This window comes from Perca flavescens, chromosome 6 (assembly GCF_004354835.1).
Source record: "Perca flavescens isolate YP-PL-M2 chromosome 6, PFLA_1.0, whole genome shotgun sequence".
NCBI classification, from domain to species: Eukaryota; Metazoa; Chordata; class Actinopteri; order Perciformes; family Percidae; genus Perca; species Perca flavescens.
In genome coordinates this window covers 12,696,878-12,707,588 of record NC_041336.1, presented here as the reverse complement: position 1 = coordinate 12,707,588, position 10,711 = coordinate 12,696,878, and the positions used below count along the sequence as shown (strand labels likewise).

At 37.5% G+C, this 10,711-nt stretch overlaps 2 protein-coding genes across 2 annotated transcripts; both read left to right on the top strand.

The window, feature by feature from the left end:
• Positions 1–2,261: 2,261 nt before the first annotated feature.
• On the top strand, positions 2,262–5,797 carry LOC114556843 (B-cell receptor CD22-like; the record flags this gene model as incomplete). The annotated part of the gene is made up of 7 exons (XM_028579899.1): positions 2,262–2,340; positions 2,428–2,467; positions 3,202–3,270; positions 3,656–4,021; positions 4,112–4,360; positions 5,301–5,558; positions 5,643–5,797. Coding segments are annotated over exons 3-7 (1,074 nt in total), but the record flags the coding sequence as incomplete, so codon positions are not given.
• Positions 5,786–10,463, top strand: LOC114557753 (myelin-associated glycoprotein-like). Its single transcript, XM_028581407.1, has 6 exons — positions 5,786–5,903; positions 6,892–7,158; positions 7,261–7,557; positions 7,694–7,784; positions 8,039–8,108; positions 9,499–10,463. Exons 1-6 carry the CDS (start codon positions 5,804–5,806, stop codon positions 9,769–9,771), a joined length of 1,098 nt encoding a protein of 365 aa, XP_028437208.1. The 5' UTR covers positions 5,786–5,803; the 3' UTR covers positions 9,772–10,463.
• The last annotated feature ends 248 nt before the right edge of the window (positions 10,464–10,711 follow it).

Here is a 10,711-nt window from a genome sequence, read left to right as displayed (position 1 = left end):
AAACTTGCATAGCTGTCAAACACTAATCTTTTTTTGATTATAAGAAGCACCCAGATGATCTTCTTCATAATGTTCATGTTTGCTTACATGTGTCCATTGACTCAACATAGCTCATGAATGTGGTGGTTGAAGAGTGTTCAGAAATCCAGCTTGTTCAAAAATGCTACACAGAATGCCCACTATTCTGGTTAAAGCATTTATACTACAGTATTTATTTTTCAATTGATTTGAATTGAATATTAGTACTGCTCAGGGGCGATTCTAGGATCTGACCTTTGGGGGTGCTCAGCCCCTAATGAAAAGTTGATAGCAGTTAAGCTAGGGGGGTTTGGGGGCATGCTCCCGTAAGATTATTTTTTTTTTAAACCCTTAAATCATGACTTCTTGCGAGTTTTGGGGAAAGAAATAGACAGATTGAGATATGCAATTATGACAAACTATCAACAGATTCAAGGCATCTGCTGTGAAAAAAAATGGAAACTACAAAGCATGATTATTGCAGCACACATACCCAGGGGTGTTGGACTGGGGGGGGGAAGGGGACTGAGTGCCCAGGGCCCTCATGTGAGGAGGGCCCAAAAATATGCTAGAATTCATAGCTTTGGCTGCAGGGAGGGGCCCATAGAAAATGCCTTTCACAGGGCCCAGAATTTGGAGCTACACCCCTGCACATACCTTGAATGGTAAAATAAGCCTTAACATATTTTTAGAAAAGATTATTCATGTTTTTTTCTGCTGTTGATTTTCAACTTTTTCATCTAATCTAATAATGCCTCTGAACCAGATGGGGAAAACACAACACCTCTTTTTCTTAAGAGCCTAGTCCTCCATGAAATGCATATGTAAATATAATGTGAATGGAATGTTTTAAGTGTTTTTGCCCGTATAATATATGTCCACTTTCTCTCCTGGTTCTTCCAGGTCCCTCTCTTTGTCCACTCTCTCTCCATCCTTCTCTCTCTCTCCCCATCCTCCTCTCTCCCTCTATCTCCTTCCCTCCGTCCTATCACTGACAATCACATACAAAACATTTTGTAATCAACTAGAAAATAATCTTCAAATAAAAGAGAAAATAAAACACGGTAGTCCTACCATGTACATGTCTTTTAGGCTACCTAGCCATTTTCTCACCTTGTTCATCTTGCTCTCTCTGCCCTTCTCCCTCTCTATTCTCCTCGCACCTTTGTGCTGTCAACCAGAAGGCAAATGTAATCAACTAATCAATAGAGAATGCATTGTGTAGGCTACCAAAGTAGAGCTGATGAAGGTCCTGCTACTCCCGAAAACATGTCTTTTCGCTTTTTTCTTTTAGTTGAGCCGCTTGGGTAACTTTTTTTCATTTTGGCCTTTAGACCATTGACATAACAGAAAGGTTTAGACCGTTTAGACTCGTCTTTCTCCGTCTCTGTGTACTTCCCATTTCTACTGTCACCGTTTATCTTTGGCGGCGCACTGTGGGACGGACTAGTCCATTTCATTGTGAAAGTAGGGGGTGCTGACCTCTCTCAGCAAGCAGGGCGCCTGCAGCTGCTGGGGGCGCTGATCTGCCAATTCCCCACACAGTGAAATGATAGAAAACAGAAAAACGCTTCACAGCACAGAGGATTATTTATATATTTTTTTAAGTTAAGTGGCTGCCCGGTTCGCCCGTGCCAAAAACCGCCACTACTTTGAGCACTAAACGATCTCACATTATCACAATAAGGACTTTATTTTCAGGGGTGCTGAGATGATATTTAGGGGTGCTTCAGCACGCCTAAAAATAGCCTAGCGCCGCCTATGGTATTGCTTCTATATAGCCTCAACTTGACTGTCTATTTCTTTTTTATTAGATTACTTCTATATGCAAATACCGTAGTCACATGTTTGTGTGTGTCTTTCCTCCTGCAGTATTAACATTCACTTTGATTCTCAAATAACGAATATACGATATAATATCATTGTGATTTCCCAAAAAACAAATGTTGTGATGAGACTCTATGAGTGCTGTACTTGTGTGTGGTAACATTTGGCATCTTAGACTGTTTTTTCAAATGGGTAAATCAACCGCTCACTTTTGAAATCACATTCATATTTTGTTATACAATTCTGATTAGAGAATATTTTACATTTACACATGTTGTGTGAGCCCCTCAGAAAACCACAGAGGAGACTTGCAGTACTGTAGTAACCCTGTTGTGCTGGACGCCACTCCCCAGACAAACCTTTATAGAGCTGAGTGTGCCACCCAGATAGGCCACCAGTCTGACATGATTCAGTTACTGGATTATAACCACTGTGCCTTCAATGCTGGTTAAACCTTTATTTGCTTCTTTATCAATTTCTAAAACATTGAATCAGGTAACAGTATCGTTTATACGTTGTCAAAATATCAAAATCAATTAAGGACTTGTGTATTTAAATCTCCAATATGTTCTATTTTCTCAGAAAAAAGGACATTGAATGCTGAACATTGTTGGCTCTTAAGGTAAGGCTGAATTTCTAAAAAAATTCAACTGATTGCAGGCTGTAAAATGTGTGACTTATCTTGTTAGTTCATGCAGTAGTTTGGCAAAGAAATAAATTCTTATTTTTCTTGTCACAACTCACTTAAGTACATCTACTTAGAAGTTTACAAATACTGGTACATTAGTTAAGTCTTTATCATTTGAATCACTGTATTTCACTTGCTTACTTCTACTGTGGTAAATTTCATCTATTCTAGTCACGTTATTCTTCATCTCTGCTACATTGTTCTGACAGTTGTAGCTGTTTGTTACTTCCCAGAATACATTTCTTTTGCAAAACATATGCAAACCATTTCATATGGTTATTCATAGTTTACAGAATCAGCGGCTAATGTCTTCATGTTTGCGTTCTCAAATATGTTTGCTTCCTTATTTGACAAATTATCAGTAGAGAGAAAAAAGCACATTACTTCCATCTACAGTAATATAATACTGCACTACATGCAATAATGAATAATGTTACAAGAACAAAGATTCTGTTTTACTCCAAAGCATTTAACTAGAATACAAGTCTGAATGTTGAATAACATTGAATAACAATAATAAAGATGTACAATCTTTTACTTTGTGTCAAATCGACTAAATATAATTTCCTTTAAAAAAAACTTGATTTATCCTCCTATGTTTTCATAACAGTTAACCAGGTAATAAAATCAATAGATTGTGTGTGTGTCTGTGTGTCTGTCCTCTGTAGGATCAACAACCTCACAGAAAAGAATGACAGGAGCTGTTAAGGTTTTCTTCATATGCTGTCTACTTCAAGGTAGGCATTTCCACATTTAAATGCTATTTGGATGTTTTACAATATTGCAAAATGAACTTTTAGTGGATGTTAACCACAACCTCAACCTTTAGTGGATGCTTAATCACGAAGGAAATTCTTGTCAGAGATTGCTCAAATATTACAACAACATAAGAATACAAGTAATAGAGTGATACATGTAAAGTGTAAAAGGAGTAATGCATACAACAGTGCCTAACAGAATAGCAAAAGGTAAGATTCATGTAGTAAAATAAGTACACTGAAGTGATATTGGCAATGATATTGAAAAGTAAAAAAGTAATATAATGATATTTTACTTCTTGTTGGAGTAATTATTTCTGTGTTAATCTTGGCTGATATATATTTGTTGCTATTGTTTCACCAGGTAGCTTATGCCAACAGTGGGCAGCCTTGATGCCTCAGACGGTCGAGGGACTAAGTGGATCCTGTGTGATGGTCCCCTGCACGTTCAGCTTGCTCTCCGCCTGGGATAACCACCTGGATGATTCATGTAAAGCCATTTGGAAGAGAGGATGGAGTCGAACGCAGGTGTTTGATTCCAGCCTCACTGGGGAACATGCAAGCTCAAACATCCTGCAAGGAAACCTCACGGGGATCCTGCGTGAGAAGGACTGCACCATCATTTTCAACAACCTGCCATCGGACCATTACGACAGCTATTACTTCAGACTGCAGTGTGACAATGATCTGAAGTTCAACTTTCCAACGGGCGTCCTTATCACCACTCGAAGTTTGTGTTATGTCCTGTTACTCTTACACATGTAATCCCACATCTTTTTGTTACCTCTCTTGCTATTTTCTCGTTGTTTGTACTCCTCAGATTCCCTGCCCAAACCCACCATAACTCCATCCAGGCTGGAGGTAGAAGAAGGGACTCCAGTGAGGTTGAAGTGCACGGCAGTAGCTCCCTGTCCCATTCTCCCTCCAGCACTGACTTGGACACCTAGTATCGGTGACATTGAGGAAAACATAGAAACTAAATTCATGACCTCTGTGTTAAACTTCACCGCTTCTTACCTCCACAACGGACAGAAGTTCTCGTGCGCCGCTCTCTACAACCGACAAGCTGGTAACAGTGACCTTCTGTATGAAAAAAGTTTGACCCTCCGTGTTCTTTGTGAGTACGTTTGTGGCTATTTCTGTTTTGTTGTTGGGTGTTGTTTCAGATCACAACACATCATGTCATCTCATTTTATATAATGTGATATTGTAACATGTTGTGAAGAACTTTTTGTGGATGTCTATCCTCCTTCAGGATAGCTTCTGCCATTATCAGAAAGACACCTATCCCTCTAGGGAATCTCTGCAGAGTATTTGGATCAAAATGTATTTATTAATAACTTAACAACTGCATACTTGATTGCTTATTAAAAAGTAGTTGACATGCAAACCCATTATTAATCACTCACTAACATTTATAACCGTAAACTTGCTGATTTTTAACAATCTGACCCAAAAGTGGTTCTTAAGTAAGGCTTACTACTGATTTATGAAGCCTTAATAAATAATTTATTAGCATTCATTTCCCAACCACTTTGTGACTATAAATCATGCATTATTACAACGTGGTTAGCATGTTCCTTAATAGGTTGTGTTGTTATATTGACATTACATGTCTTAAAGGGATAGTTTGACATTGCAGAGAGTTGGATGAGAAGATTGATCTCATATTTGTCCATCAGATAAAGCTGCAAACCAGTAACCAATTAGCTTAGCAAAGCATAGCTTAGCATAAAGACTGGAAGCAGGGTTAGGAGTTTTTTTTTTTTGATTGGGAAGAGCCAGGCTAGCTGTTTCCTTGTTTACAATGTTTGTGCTATACAATGCTAGCTATAGCTAAATAAAATTTAGCATGAAGATATCAATTTAATATGAAGCTACAGCCAGCAGATGGTTAGCTTAGCTTAGCACAAAGACTGACAACCAGGGGAAAAGCTAGCTTGGCTCTGTAGCAAGATCTGCCTACCAGCACCTCTAAACCTCAATAGATTTTCAAAATTCTCTTCCAGACCCTCCAAATAACACATCAGTCAGCTATTCTGGTCCTGTAAAAGAGGGCGGTTGGGTGACTCTGACCTGCAACGCCAACGCAAATCCAGCTGTGGACAGCTACACCTGGTACAAAGTGGATGGAGATCAGGCGACCGCAGTGGGTTCGAAAAACCGACTTTCGACTACGGTCTCAGAAGTGGACAGCAGATTTTACTGTAAAGTCAGTAATGGATATGGAACCCAGAACTCATCCATCACTCAGATAGACGTACAGTGTAAGTCTGAGTGAAACAGACACACAGATGACTAATATTTACTAGCGACATGGACTCAAACAATACTTGTGTATTTTTTTCCAGTTCCTCCCAAGGAAACCACAGTAATCATCGACCCTAGTGGTCCAATACTGGAGGGCACCTCTGTTTCTCTGCTCTGTAAGAGCCGTGCCAACCCACCTGTGACCAACTACACCTGGTACAAAGATGACAAAGAGGTTATGGAGCCTGGATCGAGCTTGCTTATGATCGGTGTCGACCCAAGCCACAGCGGTGACTACCACTGTGCAGCAAAAAGTGAGCTGGGAGAGGACGTTTCAGGGCAGATTCAGCTGGACATTCAGTGTAAGTTCATTTTCCACAGTAAAGACTCTGATTTACACTGACAGCAAACAACCCAACTGTATCTTTCCAGTGTGTATGCTGAATATGGCTTTACTGTATATCCAGCTGTGGTCACCCAAACAGGATCTGAAGCCAAGACTCAGTCACAGGCAACACCACAGTGGCTGGACTGTGCACAGTAACGCATTGTCGTGTTGCGTGACAACCTCAAAATCCTTTCTATGTCAGTGGTCCGTCATGACTGATCTCTGTTGTACGTTCACATGTGTGCCAGTGTGTTAATTATTCTGTAGATGTTTTGTTTGGTTTCTGTCTTTATTAAGACTTTTCCAGTCACAGAAAGTGATGAGGTTGTCTCAGTTTACTGAAAAGGCATCTCAAAAGTTTAATTTATATAGACCATGAAAGTAATTATAATCCTTCACAGTATCTACTGTATGCACAAACCTGTAGTTTTCTCTGCATACTTGCTGATTTACATACCTTATTTTTTTCCTCCTTTAAACTGTAATGTACTGTTACCTCCATAAATCATTCACCACTAGTATATTTAATTATATCACATGATATTCATCAGCAAAAACAGTTGTTCCAGGATTATAGCTGTTTTTAAATTTTCATTATTTCTGAGCACTTTAGGGCCTTCTTATCCGTCTTGGCTTATTAAGTTATTTTGTGACCTTAGAATAGAAATTGAGAAAATCAAACTCATGTACTGTAAAAAAAAAAGTGACTATTTGTCATTATCTCAGGATGAAAATCTAAGGCATATTCTGATCCAACCCTCTTTTTTTGTAAGGTATCACAATGTGTGACTGACACCAATTTAAAGTACCAAATCAAACCGTGAAGTTAAAAAATCGCTACAGACAGAAACAACCTGCCCTGAATCAACCTAAAAATCATTCGTTGGGAAAATTCATTGTGCATTCCCAACAAATAAGCAATAACCTTGGACCACGACTAACAGAAACACTATATCTTTCAGATCCCCCTCAGAACACAACAGTGTCAGTTGACCCTTCTGGTCCGGTGCTGGACGGCAGCTCTGTCACTCTGACCTGCTCAAGCATCGCCAATCCAGCTGCGATAAACGTCACCTGGATCAGAGCGGCTGGAGGACAAAAGGAGGTGATGGGCTCTGAGAAAGACTTCACCTTCAATGTGACCAAACTCTCAGAGGATCAGTATTACTGTGAAGCTCTGAATGTCCACGGAGCTGAATACTCAGAGCCTGCCAGTATTGATGTCACATGTGAGATTTATTTATCTTTTTTATATTAATTGTAAGCCTTTTTTTTTTCCCAACAAGTTTGATCAAGCACGTACAAATAGTCAATTACCTTCTCTGTCTCAGTTGCTCCAGAGATCCTTCCTTCTTCCCGCTGCGTCAAGATTTTATCCCTGATCCGATGTTCCTGCAACAGCCAGGGGAACCCGCGTCCCTCCCTGGTTTGGGAATTGGCCGGGGAGCCTGTCAATCACTCTGCTGCCATCCCGATCAGGGAAGTTCCCCTGGGGAGCGTGAGCATGAGGAGCCTCATCACCCTGTACCATTTGGATGATGACATGCCCTCTGTAGTCTGCCTCAGCATCAACTTGCTGGGCTCTGATAGTTTCGCATTCAACGTGTCCTCAAGCGAAACTCAGCTAGGTAGAGGAATCTGCAGACTGCCGCATTTTTATTTGGCTTTTCTTTTGCATAATCTGCATTTTTATTTGGCTTTTCTTTTGCATAATCTGCCTCTCTCTGATTTTACTAACTGATATGGTTTGTGGGGACTTTTCAGGCCTCCACACTTTTTCTCTTTTGATTGGCTCTGCAGTAGGCGCACTGGGGATGCTGCTGGTGTGTGTCCCGCTGCTGCTTTTGTTTTGCAGGTGAGAAACATGAAAACACAGCTGAAATGACAGCAGCTAACACACTGTACTGTTGACAGGACATTTTGGGAACTGGTTTCAAAGCAAGACAGAAACACATTCTGAGGTTGTGGTCTAAGTGACTTGGATGATGACAATACTGGCAGTCAGTTTCAGTGGGCAACCATGGCTGGCCCAGAACATTGCTAAATATGACCATGAAAAAATAATGAATTACTGTACATATAACAATTGCTTTTCTGTGTTGGTTATAGGAAAAGGAAAGGCAGTCTTACACTTAACAAGGGATTGGTGGACTCTTCTGACTTTTTAGTTACTAATGGGGTGAGTTTATGTCCCTGCACACATCTATGCATGCATGTAGGGGAAAACTTACAGATCAAAAACAGGGACCTTCAAACATCCTACAAGCAAGCATTGCATATAAAGTACAAGTCAAACATTTCTGGAGAAGAAAATGTCATTACAATTTTGAAAAGAAATGTTTAAAAAAAAGTTATAGTATAGTAAAATGTAAAAATGTGTCTTAAAAATGTCAAAAAGTCATAATATAGTATGTCATAAAAATGTCAGTCATAGTATAGTATGTCATAAAAATGTCAAAAATGTCATAGTATATTATGCCTTAAAAATGTCATAGTATGTCATAAGAATGTTTAAATTAACATAATATAGTATAGATATAAAAACTCGGGAAACTTTCATAGCGTATGTCGAAAAAAGCTTTTAAAAAGTCATATGTATGTTGAAAAAAAGTAATAAAAAAGTCATAGTATGTCGAAAAAGTACAAAAAAAAGTAGGTGGAAAAAAATTGAAAAAAGTCATAGTCAATATAGTTTGTCGGGGAAAAAAAGTAAAAACTTCATTGTATAGTATGTCATAAGAATGTTTTAAAAAAACATTATACAGTATGTCATAAAAAATTAGAGAAAAGTCATAGTATAGTATGTCGAAAAAAATGCCAAAAAAAAGTAATAGTATAGAATGTCAAAATAAAAGTCATATTATGTGGAAAAAAAAGTTAAAAAAGTCATAGTATAGTATGTCGAAAAAGTTATAGTATATTATGTCGAAATATGTAGAAAAAAAGTCATAGTATAGTAGTAGGTTGAAATAAAATGTCGAAAAAAAAGTCATAGCATAGTATGTCAAAAAAAAAATTGTTGAATAAAAGTCATAGCATAGTATGTCGAAAAAGTAAAAAAAAAGTTCTAGTATAGTATGTCGAAACAAATCTGTAGAGTATGTTGAAAAGTTTAAAAAAGTTATAGTATTTTGTTGAAATGTTTTTTTAAAGTCACAGTATAGTATGTCGAAAAAAAGTTTAAAAAAAGTTATAGTACATTAGGTGAAAAAAAGTTTAAAAAAGTTATAGTATGTTGAAAGAAATCTCATAGTATGTTGAAATAAATTTATAAAAAAGTCATAGTATAGTATGTCGAAAAAAGTAATAAAAAAAAGTCATAGTATAGTATGTCGAAAAAAGTAAAAAAAAAAAGTATAGTATGTAGAAACAAAATTGAGGAAAAAAGTCATAATATAGTATTTCATAAAAATATCGAAAAAAAAGTGATAGTATAGTATGTCATAAAGTCTGCATGAAGGCTTTTTTTTTTTAACAATGAAATGGATGTCATCTAATTGGGCCTTAATGTGTAACAAGAAATACTATCTCTTTTCCATGACTAAAGCAAATCTTTTGTTTTCCTGTAGACTCACTCTTCCAAAGTGGATGTGATTTACGCCAATAAAAATATTCTGGAAGAGGAAGGAGAAGTTAAGGAAGACTCTCTTAACTACGACAATGTGGACTTTGCTAAACTCCAGGCCAAATCAGAGGGTACGCTTGTTGAAGGGGAGATCAGAGGCCTGGACTCCAAGACAACTGAGTATACTAAGATCTGTCTGCACTCCAGAGAAGGCAATGGAGAGGACGTGAAGGAAGAAGAGACAGTTGCTGACACTCATGGTCTCATAGGACAATGAAAAGTTTACGTCTCAACTTTGGAGGAAATGAAACAGGATTCTGGGCTTCAAACGGCCACAGGACTTTACCATATCCAACTTCAGTTTTCCACACTCAGCTGAGCTAAGAAAATTCTGCAGCACATTTGTCAATGTAACATGTTCTTGTGTGTCTTTATTGAAAAGTGCATATAAAAAAAAAATGATTTTGAATACATATACTAGGTACTTACACCACAATAGACCATAACAGTAAACATTCCCTTTAAACTGATGAACTTTTTTCTTCTATGTGCTTCACTACTATAGATGGATGCTGTCGCACTTACATTTAATATTTCAATGCAACGTTTGTCTTACACTTTTGTTAATTTTATTGTTTGAAACCTTTGTTCATAGGGAAATAAACAATTACACAGTTTGTCACACATTTTTATTGATCATTTTGTATTTGTTTTTTTGTTAAAATGCATACATATGTTTGTGATTGTTAAGAAAACAAAACAAAGAGACATTCTTATCATCCTATACAAGAATTGAAATCAACGCATGTTATGAAATTAAGCATTGTGCATATGGCACATTGTACTATTCACAACTGTCAAAGTAATGTCAATACATTTTACAAATATGTACATTTGCCCACGAATACTTTCCTTAACAAAATTAGTATTTCTTTATATGTTAGGTGGCATGGGTTTGGTCACTTTTGTTCCTTCTGTTTAGTACTTGTTAGAGACCAGTATCGAGAAGTACTGGTTTATGCACCGATCAGATACGACGTAATAAAGCCCTAAAGAAAATCTACATTAAAGTAGTTTATTTTTGTTAATTTTCCGTTCTAACTGACATAAACTGCATAACAAAAGAAAGATCTTTGGCATTCATTGTTTGTGTTTGTTTATGTTTCACAAAGAGTTTAACCTGAGCCAGACAGACAACAAAAATAGAAATCATATCA